Source organism: Zingiber officinale, chromosome 1A, assembly GCF_018446385.1.
Source record: "Zingiber officinale cultivar Zhangliang chromosome 1A, Zo_v1.1, whole genome shotgun sequence".
Lineage (NCBI taxonomy): Eukaryota > Viridiplantae > Streptophyta > Magnoliopsida > Zingiberales > Zingiberaceae > Zingiber > Zingiber officinale.
The window spans coordinates 166,515,876-166,536,928 of record NC_055987.1 but is presented as its reverse complement, the minus strand read 5'-3'; the positions used below and the strand labels follow the sequence as shown (position 1 = coordinate 166,536,928).

General features: G+C 37.1%; 2 protein-coding genes and 1 long non-coding RNA gene across 3 annotated transcripts; 2 read left to right on the top strand and 1 right to left on the bottom strand.

Annotated features, from left to right (window-relative positions):
- The first annotated feature begins 370 nt into the window (after window positions 1-370).
- Window positions 371-870, top strand: LOC122038325. The gene is made up of 2 exons (XR_006127837.1): window positions 371-513; window positions 616-870. It is a non-coding gene; the product is annotated as an uncharacterized LOC122038325 (long non-coding RNA).
- A 12,020-nt stretch (window positions 871-12,890) lies between these two features.
- LOC122012147 (aquaporin NIP2-1-like) lies at window positions 12,891-14,902 on the top strand. The gene is made up of 5 exons (XM_042568600.1): window positions 12,891-13,069; window positions 13,161-13,385; window positions 14,074-14,268; window positions 14,366-14,427; window positions 14,561-14,902. The coding sequence occupies exons 1-5, from the start codon at window positions 12,956-12,958 to the stop codon at window positions 14,817-14,819; spliced, it is 855 nt and encodes a 284-aa protein (XP_042424534.1). The 5' UTR covers window positions 12,891-12,955; the 3' UTR covers window positions 14,820-14,902.
- A 603-nt stretch (window positions 14,903-15,505) lies between these two features.
- LOC122038323 (AP2-like ethylene-responsive transcription factor AIL1) lies at window positions 15,506-21,053 on the bottom strand. The gene is made up of 9 exons (XM_042598012.1): window positions 20,827-21,053; window positions 19,880-20,742; window positions 19,699-19,781; window positions 16,618-16,626; window positions 16,435-16,529; window positions 16,265-16,338; window positions 16,122-16,172; window positions 15,944-16,026; window positions 15,506-15,864 (listed from the first exon to the last, which is right to left on the bottom strand). The coding sequence occupies exons 2-9, from the start codon at window positions 20,638-20,640 to the stop codon at window positions 15,740-15,742; spliced, it is 1,281 nt and encodes a 426-aa protein (XP_042453946.1). The 5' UTR covers window positions 20,641-20,742; window positions 20,827-21,053; the 3' UTR covers window positions 15,506-15,739.

Below are 21,053 nucleotides of genomic sequence, written 5' to 3'. Positions count from 1 at the left end.
GACAACGCCATTAAGAACCATTGGCATGTCATCATGGCTAGGAAGTACAGGGAGCAATCCATGGTCTCGCAGAGGAGGTTCAGATTTGAGGAAGATGCTGCATTGCCATCTCCTTACTTCCCTTCCATTGACTTGGATCGCAGCTGGGAGATTTCTACTCAAAACACTCCATTTGATTTCTTCTCTGGTACAAATATTTTCAAAGTATCAATTGCCACAAAATAGTTACAATCGATGACGTGTGTTCATCTAGATGCATGTCTATGCTTTAATATTTTAAACCCTTTTTCTTCCTAATACTTTGCAGACGAATGTGCCAAGGTTGATGAGCTGAAGCAGATGTCTCCCGTCAGCTTGGCAAGGCAGCAATCAAGCAATGCTTCAGCCAGTGAGACACTGCCCTATGTCGAGGAAGTGTTCGACAATGTAAATGCTGGTGATGCTGCAAGAAGCTTCATAGATTTCCTTGGAGTTGGAGGGACTGCCAATTGAACCAGTCAGAATGGAAGGGAGGTAAATGTCGATCTTTAGAATGGCAATAGGTGTTTGATTTAGTAGTAGAATGAGTTAGTTTCCGAAGGGCTTAACTATGGCACTGTTGCTAAAAATGCCAAGGTTCGACGAAGAAAGGGGAGAGGGAGAGACAGGAGAGGACTAAAGTGAAGTCGACGACCAAAGCTTCACATAGATTGTGGTTTCATTGAAGGGTGGGGAGAAAGTAGGCTTCAAGGGTGGAAGGGGATGGGACAAGGAGGGACTGAGGCATCAACACTGAGATGGTTGAGGCCATTGATTCATCGATAAGCTTATTTATCGGACCGAACATGTGGGATGGATCTACAAATAAATAAATATCGTTTTGTATCGAAATTGGACCACAATAAAACCTACTTAGATGTGAGTTCTGGCAGGAAGAAGAAACAAAATAGCATTAGTTTACTGAAAGAAAGAAAAAAAACAATAGAATGAGGTGCTATTTCATATGAATAAACTGCAGGAAGTTGATTTGTATCTCATAGGAAGGTACCATTCTTCTTAAATATACCTTTATATATATAATTAAGCCGATCAAAAGCCTTGAGAATTAGAACAAGATAGCTTTGAGATTTCACATTTAAATCAAAGATTCTAGTAGCATTGAACCTTGCTATTTTATATTTTGTATGTTTTTTTCCCTATTATCGGAGAATTCCATGATAACTAAAATTATGCCTCCTAAACTCAAATCAGACTGTCTGGGATTCTTTTATATGGTGTGAGGATACCTCATGGTTAAAGACAATCCGAGGTCGCTCTCGAACCCATCATCGCCCAAGCGAATGATCCTTCGCGATGCAAGATTCCCCTTGCGAAGCCCTTATTGAACATGTCGGAATTCTTGACCTACAGTCCTCCATTCAAATCAGAGATTGATAACCTCAAAAAGCTGAACCACATAGACACCCAGATGGAACATGTCTCATGCCCTCCTCCATCAAAACACAACCTGCTTTACAAACTTTGTGGCCACAAGGTTTTTCGCCACAGGAATTGTTACTGGATCAACAATTGCCTGAATGATTTAGCTTTTGATTCTTTGTATATTTGATGGCTACATTGTTTGCATTTGGCAACTGTGACTGGCTCCACATGTAAAAGTTTGATGGCATCTCTGTTGACAAGGATATGTCATTAATTATAAGAATAACCTGACCAAAATGCACACTGTGGACTCAGTTAATTATGACCACCAGTGTGGAGATTAGTGATGGCATTTGGAAGGTATCTGAAACGCAACATCATCCACATTAATAGGCTTAGAAACTCATCATTCTGCACTGGACTGCACAACCACTAATGCATAGGGAACATGATTTTGATACTCCTCTCAAGCATCATGATTTTGATACTCCTCTCAAGCATCAGTGAATAAAAAAACATTATTGAGGGAGTAAATGTTAAATTCGAATTTTGACCGAAAGTAAAATATTTTAGATTTAATAAAATAAATATAGAATATATAAAATTTAAATTTAGTAATATTATTAAAAATAATGAGATAATTGTTAAAATAAAAAATAAAATGATGAGTGAGAGTTTTAAGTATTTATAATTTTTTTTTTAAAATAGAAAAATTAAAAGATATCTTAAATAGATTAAGTGATGCAAAATAATAGTTAGATATATTATATTATATGAAACTGAATGTTGGAATATCACTCGAATATTTGAACAGAAGATGAAAATTGTAAAGATAAGAATGTTAAATTGGATATGCGGGTATACTAGGATTAGCAAGATAAGAAATAAAAATATTAGAGAAAAAGTTGGGGTTGCACCTTGTTGGAGCAATCTATGTGTCCTAGGTTTTGATGTTTGGGTAAAGATTTAAATTAGATTTATTGTTGTATTTGATATGTATTGTGAGTGTGCAGGATATAAGTACAACAAGGAAAGTCCAAGTGTGATCTTGACAAAGGATGAAAGTTCAAGGATGAGTCTTGGCGGTATAAGTCCAAGCATGTAGTCTTGACAACGTAAGTCCAAGTGTGACTTGGCAATGAATGAAGTCCAGGAGGTGAGGAGCCTCTTGGCAAAGGAAGACTCGACAATATGGATAAGGCCGAAGGAAGCTCCAGAAGGCAAGACGTGAAGGATAGGGAGACATCTGAGAGACGCGAGGCTGATGGAGGAGGCTAGAAGGCTAGGTCTAGGTTGGTCGAGCGAGGACGAGTGCTAAATGATTGTGCTCAGGGCAAAATCCTATGTTTTCAGGATTTACTGTAGTAGTACTGTAGCGATACAGTAGCAGTCGACTGGTAGCTAACCGTTGGGTAACGGTCGACTTCACTTAAAGGACCAGTCAACTGGTGCATAGATCAGTCGACTGGTAGCGGGAAAACAGCTTAGTGTTTTCCTTTCGAGCTCTATTTAATAGAGCTCGGGGTGCTTGGGCATGGTTGACAAAATAGAGGTGGTTAACCCCTATTAGTAGTCTTCCAAAGCCTCCAAGCTCTTCTTGTGATCTAAGAGTGTTTGGATCAAGGTTGTGATGAGATTTCTCCGCCGAGAAAGAGGTTTGAGCTAGTCGGAGGTTTCCGGGGAGTCATCCACCGACAGATTGAAATCGTCCACCTTACGGACAGCCGTGGAGTAGGAGCCCTAATCTCCGAACCACGTAAACGCCTTGTGTTACGATTTGTTTTTGGTTTATTGTCTTTCCTTATTGTTTATAGGGTTTAGTTTTCTTCTTGTTAGTTTGTATTTTGTTTTCCGCTACGTACTAACAAGTGTAGGAAGTGACGATTTGGGTGAGACGCTATTCACCCCCCTCTAGCGAATGTCAAGGTCCCAACAAGTGGTATTAGAGATAGGTGAGCTCTTGTTGGACTAATGGCCAAGGGAGCGAGTGCTAGAGGAAGAAGATGGAGTCGGAAGGTCCACTAGGATGGGACATCCGAATCCCACCTCCATACGAGTGCGAGGTCTTCGACTATTGAAGGAAGCGCATAGAGATGTGGTTCCAAATAAATTGGAACCAATGGATTGCATTGGAAGAACCATTTAAAGCTCCAACGGATAAGAAGGGAAAGTGTCTCTAACCTCGATATTGGACCGAGGAGCAGAGGGAGCAATCGGAGATGGACAAGGAGGTAATTAGAATTTTAATTAATTTATTATCTCCTAATGCGGTATTGAATGTAGGTGAATACGAGAATGCAAGCAACCTTTGGAAAAAGGTAATTGTGCTTCATGAGAGTCCTACACAAATCCAAAAAAAGGAGGAAGCCAAGGAGAAGGACTCATTGGTCCAAGAAGAGAAAGATCAATCGGATGTTGACACGGGTTCAACATCCGAGGAGGAGAAGGAAGATGCCTTTATGGGAGGATGAAGTGGAACCATCCACATCTTCAAGTGAAGAAGAAGAAGAGGAGGTCTTGGAAGCTCAACCCTCAACCTCAACTACCAAGAAGAGCAAGAAGAGACACATCAAATGCTTTGAGTGTGGTAAGATGGGACACTACAAGAGTAGGTGTCCTTCACTCAAGAAGGTAAAAGAGGTAAGCTATAAACTCATTAAAGTTAATTTAGAAACTCATGTGAGTTGTAGGAAGAAGAATGAGAAGAAGCATATTCGATGCTTCACATGTGGTGAGTGGGGTCACTACCACACAAAGTGCCCAATAAGAGGAGAGCTCAAGAAATTAGCACACTTAAGGAAGTGAGAGAGGAAGAGAGCTTCAAGGGTAAGGGAGGTAAACCCTAACTTGAATTCAAGTTCAAATTCAAATTCCTCCATGCATGTTAGAAATAATATGAATAATTTGCCCATGCATATTTATGGTTTTAGATATAATGATAGGAATAGAGTTAATGTAGGTAATAACCCTAGGAAATCATTTTCAAATGATATACTTAAAAGGAAACAACTTATTTTGCCTAAGGAGAAGAAGGTGGTTGAAAACCTAGGTATTAATCCCAAGAAGGGGAGACATATGCCTAGGAAGGGTAGGTCTAGGAATGTCCATAATGAACATATTGATTCTAGGGTTAGAACCCTAGAATTGAAAAATCAAGCCTTGAAGGCAAAGCTTGAGGAAATGGAGAAAGTCCTAGAAAGGTTCATTATTGGACCTAAAGGACTTGACATGTATTTGGTGCTGGGATGTATACTATAAGCCTAGCTTTTTGTATGAACATCTATTTTGAAATGAGAATCACTTTGGTCAAATGTTACATTTTATATTTATTTATATGTTAATGCAGTTGTCTATTTAATTTATATTGTAGATAACATGGTGTGTGGTGTCACACAGGGAGATCATGTTATCAGTTCCTTATAAATTATAAATAGTAGCTCACGACCGAGATGGATAGGGACAAACCATTGGAATAGTTATAGTGTAATTTGGTATTAGTCTGTCTTGACTATAAAATTACACTAGTACCGTATGTGTGTAGTGAGCAGGACCATTTGAGGCTGTTCGATTTATACTGACTACATAAAAGAACAGAACCTCTGTTATTATGGATGTGCGTTCTCTTAATCCCGATATAATAACAAGCACGCACACTTAGTGTTTATTTCTTTGACTTATCAATGGATGAGATTTATTCATTAAATCAATACGTCCGATGAGTTGAGAGATAGTGTTATTTATACGGTGTGTTGTTGATTATAAAAGGAAATTGTCATATTTATTTAGGTTGATGATGTCCCCTTGAGTATCTCATAAGGTTTATCATGTAAACCCTGTAGGTGGGCTTAGTCCGACATGATAATAAAGTTGAGTGGTACTACTCTTGAAGTCAGATGTTAATTAAGTGAGTTGTAAGTAACTCATTTAATTAACGGACATACGATATCTTAAACACAGGGAGATTAACGCACTCATGATAAGAAGGAGCTCATATTGTAATATGTGATTGGTGCGGTAGTTCAATAATAACTCTTTAGTGGTATGAGTTATTATTGATGAACTTGAGTTGGGTGTTTAGGTCGAACACAGGAAGCTCAAGTCCATCAGGAGGCCAAAACCAATTCCTCTTCTCGGTCCCTGTTGTAGCCTCTGCATAGCCTCGCATTCATTCGTTTAATTTTGTTTCCTACCCAAGAAAGAGGTCGGTCAAGCCTTGCTTGGTGCCCAAGCAAGAGGCCGGCCAAACCAAAAGAAAAGAAAAGGAAGAAAAAAAAGAATTGTAAAAAGGAGATTTTTTCTCAACAGAATTAGAGATTTTTCTAAAAAGAATTATGTTAATTTTTTCTTAAAAATTTTCTAAAAAAAATTATATTAATTCTTTCTTATAAAATTTTTCTAAAAAGAATTATGTTAATTCTGTTCTGGAGATTTTTTCTAAACAAAAATTCTGTTAATATTTCTCCTCTTTTATCTGGTGCCAAAGGTTATAAAAAGGGAGGAGGTCATGCAACCATAACCTAATATCTCTTGAGTTGTTTTCCCTTGCTTGTGGTCGGCACCTCATCTCTTCTTTTCTCTCTTTTCTTTTCCCCTAGAGCCGGCGCCCACCTCCTCTCTTCCTCCTAGGGCCGACGCTCCACCTTCTCATCTCTTCCTCCCTTTCCTCCCTCTAGGGTCGACGCATATCTCCTTTGGTGGCCGGAGCTTGGAGGAGAAGAAGAAAAAGAGAAGAACCACCCTAGGTGGTAAGCGGTTTGGAGGAGAAGAAGGAGGAGGAGACACCCCTTTTCTTTGCATCTTTTGATGGTAGACGGCTTGGAAACAAAAGAAGGTTCAGGTGGTTTGTCTTGGTAGATCGTCACCCACACGACGTCCAAGAAGAGGAGAGGAATACAACAGAAGATCAAGAGCTCTTTGTCTACGAAGAAAGGTACAACTAATTATTTATTCCGCAACGTAACTAGTTATGTTTTCTTTGTATGGATCCTGAACACCAACACAAGAGGCAAGCGATCTTGTGCTTCGATCAAGGTACGTTTTGATCAATCAAGGACTTGCTTGATTGATCAAACACATGTCTGATCGAGCATGTAGGTTGCTAGAAAAAGTTCTGTGCCTGTATAAATTTTTATACAGGGGTTTTACACAGAACGGAATTCCAAGCGCCAACATTTGGGTGGTCAAAGATCCAAAAATATCAAATTGGGTCCCCCAAGATCAAAATGAGGTCAAATGCTAAGGTGACACATAACATTGGTAAGGGAGAAGTGACCAAGGACAAAGAAAAGTCATCCTAGGCCAATAAGAAGGAATATGCTAGTGTGACATATAATTACGACAAAGATGATGTGTCCAAGGTTAAGGACAAGAAGAAATTAATCAAAGACAAGATGTTTAAAATTAAGAAGGTGAATTTTGTAGGCCAAGTGTTACCCGAGGTACACCAAAGTGGCCTAGCCATAGTGGATGAGTCACCTAGAGAGGTGGCTAAGACTAAGAGCTCTAGGGGGAGCTCAAAGAGTCTTTAGGATATATGGTAAATGAATCTCAAGCGGACCATGCTTGGGACTCAAAATGGGTCATCAAATGTGTCAAAGTGGTTTAGAGACAGACTTGAGTCTCAAATCCAAAAAATTGACACATTTGTTGGGTGCTACTTGGTCTGTACAAAATTTGTATAAGCACAGAACTTTTCCTAGCAACCCATGTGTTCTTAAACTTGAATTGGAAACGAAACTTAACATTTTTACTCCAAGTTCAAACCATGTGTTTTTCGTAAGTTAAACTTGGATTGGAAACGAAACTTAACATTTTTACTCCAAGTTCAACTCATGTATTCTTCAAAAATTAAACCATATTACAGAAGTTGATTAAATATCTATTTCAAGGATTGACTTCCAGGTCGTTGGCGAGGCACTCGACCTTCTTGGTTATGGGATCATCCACCACTTCCTAGACAAAATCTTTCAAAGAAATTGAATATTTAGGGGGCGTTTGGTTTAGGGGAATAGGAGTGGGGAATGGGAATGAAAATCATTGATTGTCATTGCTAATGTTTGGATTATAGGAATAGGAATGCAAATAAGGGAATGAATCCTTGAAATTGGGTAATAACTCATTCCCATATACCTCCCCTTCAATGAGCTATTACCCTATTTTCATCAATCAAAATATTCCCTTATTCCAAAAATACCCTTGATCTAAAACTAAAATTCTCCCTTAATATCAAATATCAAAATATATTTATTTATTTTTTCTTTCATATCACTTCTCTCTCCTTATTCTCTCTCATCGTATTTTCTCTCTCATCATTTTATCACACACTTTCCCTCTTCTTAATCTCTCTTATCACAATCTCTTTCCTTTTTTTTCTCATTACACTTTCTCTCTCATCATACGTTCTCTCTCCTCAATCTCTTCTATCGCACTCTCTTCCTTCTTTTTTTTTCTCATCATACTTTCTCTCTCCTCAATCTCTCCCATCACACTCTCTTTTCTCTTTTTTTCTTATCACATTTTTGCCCTCATCATATTTTCTTTCTCCTCAATCTCTCCTGTCACACTCTCTCCTTTTTTCCCTCAACATACTTTCTCTCTCATCATACTTTTTCTCTCCTCAATTTCTCCCATCACACTCACTGTTCTCTTTTTTTCTCATCACACTTTCTCTCTTACCATACTTTCTCCTCAATTTCTCTCATCACACTCTCTCTCCTCATTTTTCTCATTATATTTTCTCTCTCATCATCCTCTTCCATCATACTTTCTTTCACATCATATTTTCTCTCTCATCTTCTCTCATGATGCTCTCTCCTATCACATTCTCTTTTCTCATTTTCTCTTATCACACTTTCTCTCTCTTCATTTTTTCCCATCACACTTTCTCTCTCATCATACTTTCTCTCTCATCATTCTCTTTCATCATATTTTCCTCTCACATTCATATTTCTCTTACATCTATTTTTTTCTCTTATTTTCCTTTAAGGGTAAAAAAGGAAATTTTGATTTAATTCGATAGAAAATATGCAACTAACCAAACATTGCTTTTAAGAGTGATATCCATGCTCATACCTATTCTCATTCCACAATACAATGATTCTCATTCCGATTCCTATTCTTAGGAAAGAACCAAACGCCCCCTTAAACTCCTCACAATAAATCTTAGGTTTAACTAAAGAGACCTCGATCGAAGCACAAGATCAAAACATAAAATCGATACACAAAATCGCTAGCATGTTATCTACAATATAAATTAAATGGACAACTATATTTTACTAAATGCAGACATTTGACCAATGTGATTCTCATTTCAAAATAAATGTTCATACAAAAATTTAGGCTTTTAGTATACATCCTAACAGCCTAGTCATAGTGGATGAGTCATCTAGAGAGGTGGCTAAGACTAAGAGCTCTAGGGGGAGTTCAAAGAGTCTTTGGGATATATGGTAAATAAATCTCAAGAGGACCATGCTTGGGACTCAAAATGGGTCATCAAACGTGTCAAAGTGGTTTAGAGACAGACTTGAGTCTCAAATCCAAGAAATTGACATAATTAGGTTGAGTATTATGCATGAAAATATGAAAAAGGATTCATATTGCATGAAAATTATTTTTGAATGTATATATGTCATATAAACCAATGTTAGGGATGCATTGTGGTTTAGTATGGGTAAATATATCAAGAGGAAGCGAAAACTAGAATTTTAAGTCAAGGTTTAATTAAACTATTTAGATAGTTTTGAATTTTGTATCATTCTTGAGATATTTGATAAATGTATTTTTACATATATTTTTCCCAAGTAAATAAGGTTAAAATAGAATTCTCCATAAAATTTGGGATTTTTTGGAGGTCTGTGGAATTTTTGGTGCATTTCTGAAGTTGGTCAGAGAAGGCTGATTTTTTACAGAAATAAGGTACCAATCGACAGGTACAGTTACCCGTCGATTGATAATAGTATTTTTGAGCACAGAATGTCTCTGTAAGCTTATTTTGATAAGGGTAGTCGACTGGTTCCGATACCAATCGACTGGTAATAGTGTATTTCGAACACAGAGGGCTCTGTGAGTGGAAATCGAAGGGGGCAGTCGACTGGTACCTAGTGCAGTCGACTGATACCAGCCTGAAAGTATTTTTTAACACTGTTCTTGATCGTGTCAACTCATTTAGATGTATGAGATCCATGAGGGATAAATACATGAATTTAGAGTCAATTTGGATGACAAGTTTTCAACAATTGGGATATTGTTGGAGCTCTTTTTGATGTATGGCAAAGGGGGAGAAATTTAGATTTAAGTGAGAAACCTACACACCTTTACAAGAAATCCTAGCTAAGGGGAGCTTAGGTGAAGGGGGAGCGATTGTTCAGGCAAAGGGGAAGAAGTTTACCTTTGCGAGAAATCCTAACTCAAGGGGGAGCTTAGGTGAAGGGGGAGCCTAGGGTTATGCATGTCTACATGTTCTATTTATTTGCATTGTTATTGCATTTATGTTTTCCTAACTTAAACAGGTTGCCAAATATTAAAAAGGGAGAGATTGTTGGAGCAATCTATGTGCCCTAGGTTTTTATGTTTGGGTAAAGGTTTAAGTTAGATTTATTGTTGTATTTGATATGCATTATGAGTGTGCAGGATATAGGTACAACAAGGAAAGTCCAAGTGTGATCTTGGCAAAGGAGGAAAGTTCAAAGATGAGTCTTGGCGATGTAAGTCCAAGTATGTAGTCTTGGCAATGTAAGTCCAAGTGTGACTTGCCAATGGATGAAGTCCCGGAGGTGAGGAGTCTCTTGGCAAAGGAAGACTCGACAATATGGACAAGGCCGAAGAAAGCTCCAGAAGGCAAGACGTAAAGGATGAGGAAACATCCGAGGGGCGCGAGGCTGATGGAGGAGGCTAGAGGTAAGTCTAGGTTGATCGGGCGAGGACGAGTGTTGAGTGGTTATGCTCAGGGCAAAATCCTATGTTTTCAGTATTTATTGTAGCAGTACTATAGCGACACTATAGCAATACTATTGCGACACTATAGCATCACTGTAGCAGTTGACTGATTACTGTAACATTCGACTGGTACACTGTAGCAGTCGATTGATATATTGTAGCAGTCAACTGGTAGCCGATCGTTGGGTAACGATCGACTTCACTTAAAGGACCAGTCGACTGGTGCATACACCAGGCGACTAGTAGCGGGAAAATAACTTAGTGTTTTCCTCTTAAGCTCTATTTAATAGAGCTCGGGGTGCTTGGACATGGTTAACGAAATAGAGGTGGTTAACCCGTATTATTAGTCTTCCATAGCCTCCAAGCTCTTCTTATGATCTAAAAGTGTTTGGATCAAGGTTGTGGTGAAGTTTCTCCACCGAGAAGGAGATTTGAGCTAGCCGGAGATTTCCGGAGAGTTATCCACCGATGGATTGGGATCGTCCACCTTATGGGCAGTCGTGGAGTAGGAGACCTAATCTCCGAACCACGTAAATGCCTTGTGTTACAATTTATTTTTGATTTATTGTCTTTCCTTATTGTTTATAGAGTTTAGTTTTCTTCTTGTTAGTTTGTATTTTGTTTTCCGCTGCGTACTAACAAGTATAGGAAGTGACGATTTTAGTGAGACGCTATTTATCCCCCCCTCTCTCTCCTCCTCCTCCTCCTCTAGCGGACGTCAATAACCCAACATACCTATTGAGAGAAAAATATGCTTAAGAAGATATAAATATGTATTTAGATGATCAATAAATATTCTATTTAGGTGATATTAAACTACGACAAATATACATATTAAACGATGTTGAGAAATATTAAAAAAGACTTAGTTAACAATAATAAAATAAGATAAAATCTATTTAAGTATAAATGATAATATAATAAGAGATAGAGTCCAATAACATAGAAGAAGAATTTGTATAACTGATCCAGTAAGATTACTTGGTTATCATTATTACATCAAATATATATTTTGCTCAAATCTTTGTATTATCTGTAACATCCGCATTCAACAAGAGAATGATCAAATCAAATTGCTAAATGATTAACGTGCTCTTGCCGTTCTGATATGACAAAAAGCTTTAATTGATACATGATAAGAAATCCTCTAATCACCTTTTTTGAAGACACGAGCAAAATGATTTATGAATGATTAAGTCGATTTGAGTCTATTAAAGGCTAAAAAGCAGCCCCGGCTACCATACAATGGTAAAATATTTCCATAGTTAATTAGGTATTTACATGTTAATTCTTAACTGTCGCATATTGTAGAATTAATTTTCTTTAGTGGGAAGATAATTTAGACTCACTACATACTTAAATCCTTGTATTATCTGTAATTTTTATCTAAATAAATATACGATATATTGCAATTGAAGTGATTGAATTGATTAGGTTGTCTTAATTATGTTTTAAACATCCGCATTCGACAAGAGAATGATCAAATCAAATTGCTAAATGATTAAGGTGTTCTTGCGGTTTTGATATGACAAAAAGCTTTAATGGATACATGATAAGAAATCCTCTAGTCATCTTTTTGACGACACAAAAGAATGATTATGAATGATTAAGTCGATCATTTGACTCTATTCAAAAGGCTAAAGCAATTTTGTTTGTGTAAGCTTGCAAGCCTACATGAAGTTAAATGTCGATGTTAAATCATATGAAAGTCTATCAAAACTACATAAAATTGATGAATGAATTGATATATTGTCACAATGACTATAGCTTAACTTGATGTTTAATTTAAGCTTTCTACAACAAGTAGATATAATACTTTCGATAACATGTATATATTTTCGTCCATGTGGATGTAGTCGGTACTTAATTTCCGACAAGTACAAATGTTATTTTAATTAGGTTAATTATCTCGTGCCCTTATCTAGGAAGGGTGTCGCTTGGCTAAGATTGAATAAGTTCCATGATCTATCCCTCTCAAAATATGTGGAACTGTACTGGAGGAACTTCACCTTTTGCCAACACAGATAACATGTATATATATTTAATATTTATATTTTATATAGTAAAAATAGGTGAAATTTAAAATTATATTATGATCAAATGTAACCCTAAAAATTATACTTTATGTAGGAAAAAAAAATACATTTGTCGTGATTAAATATAAATCTACTGAATTATCATGTAATTAAAAAAATACTAGATTAATTTTTTTTAAGTATTTATATTGAGCACCAAAAATAAGGAAAAGCTCTAAAAAGAATACATCTAATCTTATGACTAAATAGGACTACAATGTGATTAACAATAATCATATAACTTTTTTTTAAGTGTGGGGAAGTAATATAAAATTAACATTTAGTATAAGAAATTCTTTAAAAAAAAATTATTGCCAAAATAAGGAACCTTTAAAGGGGTAAATCGAAATTATTTCTTACATATAAGTCCAATTAAATTCACAATTCTAATTTAAATCATTATCTCTCGGCCACACCAAACACTATATAGAAAATTCTAGTGCGACCTATTGCCAAACCATTAACCCAACTATCCATCTATAAATACACCACCTCTGAAGAGAAGAGAAGGACCACAAATGTGCTCTTAGAACTAAAGTTTCACCATGGCTTCCCACAATGAGATCGACGACACCGACATCGTCGCTTCCGAATCCTCTCCCTCTCCCTTCCCCTCTCCCTACCTCCATCTCCACCTCCCTCCCTTCCTTGCAAGAAAGGTTCACTAATCGCCTTATTTGTCATTTTATCCTTGTTTAAACATATATATTTACTATCATATTTATCGATTAATTATTTATTTCTCTTTAGATGGTTTCTGAGATGCTTGCCACTTTCATGCTTGTGTTTGTCACTTGTGGCTCCGCTGCCTTGAGCAAGAGCGACCCGAGCTTGGTCTCGCAGCTCGGGGCCTCGGTCGCTGGAGGACTCATCGTCACCGTGATGATCTATGCCGTCGGACACATCTCCGGGGCACACATGAACCCCGCCGTCACCCTTGCCTTCGCCGTCTCTAGGCATTTCCCATGGATACAAGTATTTTGCTATTCCCATATTATATGCAAAACTTAGTTAATTAGTTACAAGTTGAATTCAATCCTTTTGATTTGCTTTTAATTTCTACTAATTAATTAACTTCCAACTTTAATACTCATGCTCAAGCATATCGATTGATAAGCATATTGAAATTATTTTTGAGTGTTTTCTTCTTTAATAATTTTCAAGCTTAGAGGATACTGGTCCCAATGAAAATAGAGATAGGTCGATCAAATAGGACAAAGGGTGAAGGTGACAACGATTAAAAATCGATGATGAGTGATCGAGGTTTTTCTTTTTTTTTTTTGCTATTTTCAACCAAAAAATCTAAATTTTTAACCACAATTTCATATTGGAAAATATAATCTTTCATTGCCACATGATCATTGTTTACGGTGCCAAGAATCTGTCATGTCAAACCAACTCAAATCACATATATATAATGTAATTAGGCCTAATTACTTTTTCTTAATGGAGCCTTTAGTTTTTCATGCTACTCATATTGTTTTTAAGAAGATAATTTATATTCGTAAAATATTTTTCCAGTAATTACTTTTAAAAAATAATTATTTTTCTTTATTTGAGTACATTCTGTTTCCTTCCATTTCTTCTCTTTTTATTGACTAGATTTTTTGTTTGTCCACATAGTAACAACTTCGTTTGTTGGATTATATATGAATACCTATAGGTTCCCTTTTACATGGTGTCCCAAATCTCCGGTGCCACGGTCGCGTCCTTTGTGCTCCGAGAAGTGCTATATCCGATACGAAACCTTGGAACGACGACACCGAGCGACACCGCTACGAAAGCTTTGGTCGTGGAAATCGTCGTCACGTTTTGTATGATGTTTGTAACATCTGCGGTAGCAACTGATACCAGGGCTGTAAGTCCTTAATTACAATAACAACAATAATAATCCTTAATTAAATCTGTGATTTTTTTTTTATTATTCGAATAAATGGTGTTGTTGATATCTACAGGTGGGAGAGTTAGCGGGTTTAGCTGTTGGTTCCTCCGTATGCATAACATCCATTTTAGCTGGGTATCTATTTTTTTTAAAAAAAAAATACTTAAAATATATCTTAAATTTTTTACTAATTCTATGAGAAATGTTCATTTCCCACTTAATTAAGATGAAATAGGAAAAGAATGGTTTTTTTTTTTCTTATGTGCAGACCTATCTCGGGCGGTTCGATGAACCCGGCGCGGACGATTGGACCAGCGATCGCGAGCAGGAGATTCGATTCGATTTGGGTTTACGTGATCGGCCCGGTTTTGGGCACTTTGCTAGGCTCCGTATCCTACGAGTTTATAAGGCTGAATGAGAGGCCCACGAAGGCCCAATTTAATAGCGACTGCCGGCTGCCCTCCCTCAAGCTTCGACGCTTGCAGAGCCAAGAAAAGGCCAACGATACTTATTGTGATAATATTTAGATTACCAAATTAATAATTTAGAAGGTATGGCATGTCTTTATTCTTGTGTTTTGCTTATGAATGAATTAAGATGATTTGATGCATCCGTAAGCAAACATATTTGATGAACACAGCAGATTAAAGATAATCAGTCACACTAGGAAATTTCATCTAAAAATTTTTATCCTCTCCATCTAAACTACTCGAGGATTTTTTTATTACTTGATAAATCAAAAAACACTCTCGAATGTCATTATTTTTCCAATCTTCTACGCCTGGATTGATTAAAGAAATCTTTCTTCCGGAGTGACAGCTTTTCTCTAATTGCACATATTGAATCTGATATCTTTATGGAATTAAATGCATGGTTTGTTAAATGACTTACAATGCATGTTTCACACATTCATGATACAATGCAATATCTAAATTATTGATTTGTATCTGCTGATCCTCATTGACAACGTTGCCAATGAAAAAGACTTGTATTTCATTTTACATATCTATGCTATATCTTTCCCATTCATTGGGATACTTCTCTGTTCATGATCAGTATTGTGCTCCCTTAATAAATTATGTAAAGCAGATTGGGAGAAAATTGCAACAAAAAAATTATTCAATGGCAAAAATGCCAAATCCGTAAGCAGCTTCAATTCTCCAAAAAGGAGACTTGCTCCCATTGGTTTGAACAAATTGCATTGCATGCAATCTTGATTAAAAAAATCCTAAATTTCGATTATTTTGTCAATAATGCTACAAACGCCAACTCTATAAGCACTATAAAAAAAACTTCCAAAAGATAAAAGAGCCACCATGAGACACCGCCCAATCAAAACCTAAAAAGTCTAGGAAGCTAATTGATTGGATAAGGGTAGAGACTCATAAGGAAACAAGAATAAAAAAGAAAAAATATCGCATTCTGTGATGGGTCTAATTATTTCACTTCACATCTCAAACCTTTTAATACCTCCCTCACCATAGTTACTTAGGTCAAAATTTGTCACTGCATGTGGCCCTCGTAGTTCAATGGCCGCAATGTCGTATGCCTCAGCAGCCTCTTCTTCAGTATCTGCTTTTGAACGTGATCAGGAATTGATATTCCATAAGAAACCACATGCTGATGAGATGAAAGCTAAAAGATTCCTCACCGAAAGTTCCAAGGTAGATGTCTTTGGCATCCTTGAGGTCTCCAACCCGACCTATTCGGGCTTGCCACTTGCCATCTTTCCGCCTTAGAGGCAGCAGTGAAGCTTTGGTCAGTAATCAATGCTATCTTTGCAGTATTGAGAGGGTATTACATGGCATGAATGAAAAAAAAAAAGTAACCTTGTCACTCCTCTGTAAATGGATGCTCCTCTAGAGAAACAGCTACTTTTTCTGCATCACAAATTCCAATATAACAAAACAAAAAGGATAGGAGATGCAATAATATTCAGCTGACTAGAAATCTTTCAGCTTGTTTAGCCTACCTTCTCACATAAGCAACAAATTCATCTTGAGACATGGTGTTCATCACTTCAAGTTCTTTTTCGTAGTCAGAGACCTTGAAATTAAAGATAGGAGCATCAAAGTAAAAAAATCTGATAACTTCGGCAAGGATTTTGGCAAGAAAAATAACAGGAAAAAAAACATATCATACAGGGAAGTTGAGCTTAGTGGATGGTCCTGGACCCCAATATTTAAGAGCAGCAAGATCATGTGCACGTGCTGCCATTTCCTCAGAAACATAGCTGCCTGCATGAGCTTCTCAGAACCATTAAACATATATGTATTATATGAAATCTTGGTATACTGAAGAAGTTTCAATATTCACAATACTGACCTAGATACACTGAACCACGGTGGTAGCAGCAGCCATAAGAAACAATAATGCGTGCCAGAATTTCAATGGAAACAAAAAAGACAGAATAAGTATCCCTAGCTAGTGAATATGTATTATGATTGAACTAATAAGTAGAGCATAGAGTGAAACAGTGAAGAAATGCTGCATCCTACAATAACAACTGTGAATTCTAGTAACTATTGCAGCTGCTGTAATATAAAGTAGCAAGTTGTATTTGGATTATATAAAGCAGATAAAATCATAAGAGATGGTACTCTCTGATTATCATATATTTGAGAATCATTTTATGTTCAGATCTGGATCAATCATTGACCACGAGAGGAACAGAGTTCTGTTGAGCAAAAAGGTTTATATATGCTTGAAACAAAAGAGGTTTTATAAACCACACATTCAAACCTGGTATCTGAACACTAACCGTATGGAGAAACAAAAGTATAGGAAAAGGGATCTAAACTCAACTCAGGAACTGGAGTTCTACAGAGCAGAAAAATGGACAGGATGCTAAAGCCTGACTAGAATAGGAAAATCTAATCACCAGCATTAAAACTGAAGATTTTGGAAGAAAACAATTCAACTTGGTCTAAAACATGATTTCATCTGGACTAAAGGATAATTTTTTTGTTTAAATAGATATGCTCCTGAATCCTTCACCTACCCACACCACAAGTCAATATCCTGGACAATGGTGCATTCCCTGGTAAGAAATAAATTCAAGCTTATCAAACTACTAAAAACAACATAGTTTTGCCACATGGATTTTTTTTTTTAAATCTGTACTGAACAAAATGAGATGTAGATGATAAGTCGAATGGAAATTGTAATATTGGATTACTGGCATAGAAGGGAACAGAGAAAACAACTCAGTTCACAGAATACCAAGAATACATGGGACCAAATGAGAAAAAAAAGTATTAGAGATGTTTTAGTTCTATCATAATGCTGATAAAAGAAACATGTAGCATCTCTTATGTAAATCATACTGTTGTGCTTCATGGTAGAATATTAAGGAAAAGTAAAATATCAACATATCTTCTATGGCTATGTTTGGTAAGAGGAAATGAAATGGATTGATCCATTTAGCAATCCATTCAACTTCATTCCTGTTCCATTCCTTTCTTAGGTGAATTAAGAAATGGTATGAAAATTGTGCTTGGTCCATCTGATCAACAGACACATATGACCCATTCAGCCATTCCAATCCACCAAGTTCATCTGACACTCAGTTTGCCCAGCCAGCAGATCCATCCATCATGCTTAATCCACCAAGCCACTGTGGTTTGTTTGTCATCTCATTATTGCCAGGTCGCTTAGTCCAGGTAGCCTGCCTAGTATTGTCAATCAAACTTTTCTGATCTTCCAACCTTATTTGTCTATATTTTATATTTGAAATAATACATATTACTAAATTTAGTAGAGGTTGAATGCTTCATTCTACCTCTTACACTATAGAATGGAAGGAACAGAAGGTAGGTTGCTTGGAATGGTCATGCCACCTTTACATATTGGAATGAAATCTTGGAGGAATGAACCATTCCCAATTCCACCATACAAAGATGACCTAGATTGACTATATTAGATCACATTATAATATAGATAATATCAAGATGTTTATCTATTACACATCACATGACTGTGTACATGGCTTCATATCCAATAAAGTCCAAATTGATAATATTGATCAACTCATGGAGGTAAGTATCCAATAATGTACGGTTAGATTAAGAAAAAGGATTCTCCAGTTTCGTCTAGTTGCCAACTATTAATCTTTATAACCAATATTCATGAATAATAAACAATCTAGAAACTAGAATATACAAAGTGCATCACTCTATCCACTAAAGTAATTATAAATACGAAAACCATCTAATGTGCCAATAACTTTGGCAAAAAGCCCAAAGTAATTATGGGAAGGAAAATTCTCCTGGGAAAAAATAGGCAAACAATTAAGCTGATCAACAAGGAAGCCCATACGTTAGGTCAACAGAGTCCCTAAATATGTGAACTGTAGCATAAGGTTCAGCCCATACAGTATTGTTGCCTAAGCAACATAATCAAGTATAGGCACATGAGAGATATAAAAAGGACAGACACTTGGTTGAAGACTTAATTTAGGACAAAAAAATGGTGGAGAGGCATGAAATGTCAACAAACCTTGGATCGGAAGGAGACATTGTGTTATTTCAATATCTATATCGCCTAGCACCTAGTTAACATTATTTTTTTGTCTTTTAAGTCCACTAGAATACTAAATATAATCTGCATGGTTGTGGCACATGATATTTCTCTAGTTAGCCATCATACTGGCTCCAAGCCATTAAAGTTAAAGGACTTATATCCAACCAAAATGTGGTGTAAGTGACTTGTATGAGAGATGGCAGTGCTTGAGGTAAAAAATGTAGATGCCATTACAAGACATGGGCACTGACATGGTGCTGCAATGAGCACAACTTTGGGCATGAATTCAGAAAATGGACACCACAAAACACATATAGATAGGAGGGCAATGACAGAAATTTTCAATCGCTAATTAAGATAACGGTGGGCAAGGACCAGCGAAGATAAGAACAGAATGCATTATACTACAAGCTTGCACAATAAATAAAAGAACTCATTGCTCCAGAATAGTAGCTCAGTGGTTGGAAACATTTTCTTGTCAATAAAAGACAGTTTGAAATAACAATTTGTTAGCACACTTATTGTGAATAGCTACAGAACATTATCACTGTGTTCCCTCAATTTTCTTAGTAAGTACCTATATTAGGTACTGTGAGGCCTGTATTTGGTGGTAGACAACCACCACCATGTCAAAGTTTAATTGACAAGATCAATTCTTGCGCCATATTGGAGAGCCAAACGCATATCCAATTTATATTCTAATTTTCTTAAAAAATAAAATCAATTTCCTAAAATCTTATAAGAAAAAGGTATTTCACATTTCTTTCTCTATTAGGATTTAAGAATACCATAACCTAGAAGGAGATACTTCAATTTGTTTGCTTCTGCAACATTCATGAACAGCATACAATGGAATCAACAAGGTACGTGAACTAGAAGATGTACCATGTTTGCCTTTCCTCTTCCTTCCTTCAACTCTGCTTGTGTTGTCCCAGAGGTGTGCTTCAAATTTTCCGCTCCACTTTAATCTGTAATCATGGTACCACCGAATCATCATACAGTTTCAAAAATAAAAACTTTAGTCAAGATGGAAAGCTCTCTTTGACTATCTTGCCCATAGACTCACTTAGTAACTCCATGATAACTGGATGATCTGGGTGCGGCGTATTTCTTCATTGCTGCAGCCACAAGATTACTAACCTTTTTTGTGGTGGCATTCTCAGGTAAAGAACCTATGGAGCAATCATCAGTTACTTCTTGATCAATCTCGTTCTCTGCAAAATGATCAGTTGCCTTGGCTGTTCCATAACTAGTAGACGGTGTGAGAGCATTACCAGATTCATTTCCAGAAACAACGTTAATATGATCAACATTTTCAATAGCGTCTACACCATCGTAGCACGCTGATAGGATTTCCGAACCATTGCATTCCTCAGGAACACCAACATTGCCACTAACATCCGCAGTAGCAATTGGCTCCACTTCTGAACCATTAAAATACAAGGCACTTACAGACGCCCCTTCCAGGCCATTGCATTCCTTTTGAACACTGGTGCCCTCGTGAAGAACACCACTGGAAGCATTGAAGTATCCAGTGCTCATTGGAGCCACTTCTGAGTGATAGCAATCATTACTCATAGCATTTTCCTCTGAATCATGTTTCTTCTCGATGCTTGCCGTATCTACAAAGGGATCAGATCTGTTAGCGCCAGAAAAATTGACTTCCAGTACAGCAGTTTCTAAGCTTCCATCTTCATCTCTGCCGTGATTTCCCTGGGGCAAGTCTACCAATTCAGAACACTCGTGACGGGACGGCAGCAGAGGGTTGCGATCGCTGGAAAGTTCATCACTTTCCACTGGGATCGATGGCTTTCCCAATCCGTTCATTCGTGCCTAAGAAAGCTGTCTCCTTTCTCTGCCTCAACTCGTCGTCAAACCCTAGTTCCCCTCTATTGCAGCAAATGCCACGGCTATGCGAAATTCAACTCCCTGTGCACCAAAAACACAGATTTGCATACCAAGAGAAACTGGAAAAACAGTGGCGACAAACAAAAGAATCGAAATTTCACTTACTATACAAGATGCGTAGATCTGTACCGAAATATATCGAAATGCTTAAAGATTTGCGTCTACCCCCAGATTTCCCGGAAAAGAAGCGCAATCACATGCGTGAGCCGAAGGGTGGAAATCAAAGCACCCGCGCCTTCGATCCACCGAGGAGAGCGCGGCTGGACGCCTTAGGATTTGTGCTTGATCAGTGCGTGGAATAAGGGAAGGGGATGGATATATTTCGATTAGAA

Bases quoted from the DNA above. Each gene is read 5' to 3' on its own strand.
- LOC122012147 (XM_042568600.1), top strand. From the start codon at position 12,956: ATGGCTTCCCACAATGAGATCGACGACACCGACATCGTCGCTTCCGAA. The intron at 13,386-14,073 runs GTATTTTGCTAT...GAATACCTATAG, and splicing joins GGCATTTCCCATGGATACAA to GTTCCCTTTTACATGGTGTC. The intron at 14,428-14,560 runs GTATCTATTTTT...TCTTATGTGCAG, and splicing joins ATAACATCCATTTTAGCTGG to ACCTATCTCGGGCGGTTCGA.
- LOC122038323 (XM_042598012.1), bottom strand. From the start codon at position 20,640: ATGAACGGATTGGGAAAGCCATCGATCCCAGTGGAAAGTGATGAACTT. The intron at 16,339-16,434 runs GTATGATATGTT...TTTAATTTCAAG, and splicing joins CCACTAAGCTCAACTTCCCT to GTCTCTGACTACGAAAAAGA. The intron at 16,027-16,121 runs GTTACTTTTTTT...GCTGCCTCTAAG, and splicing joins ATTTACAGAGGAGTGACAAG to GCGGAAAGATGGCAAGTGGC.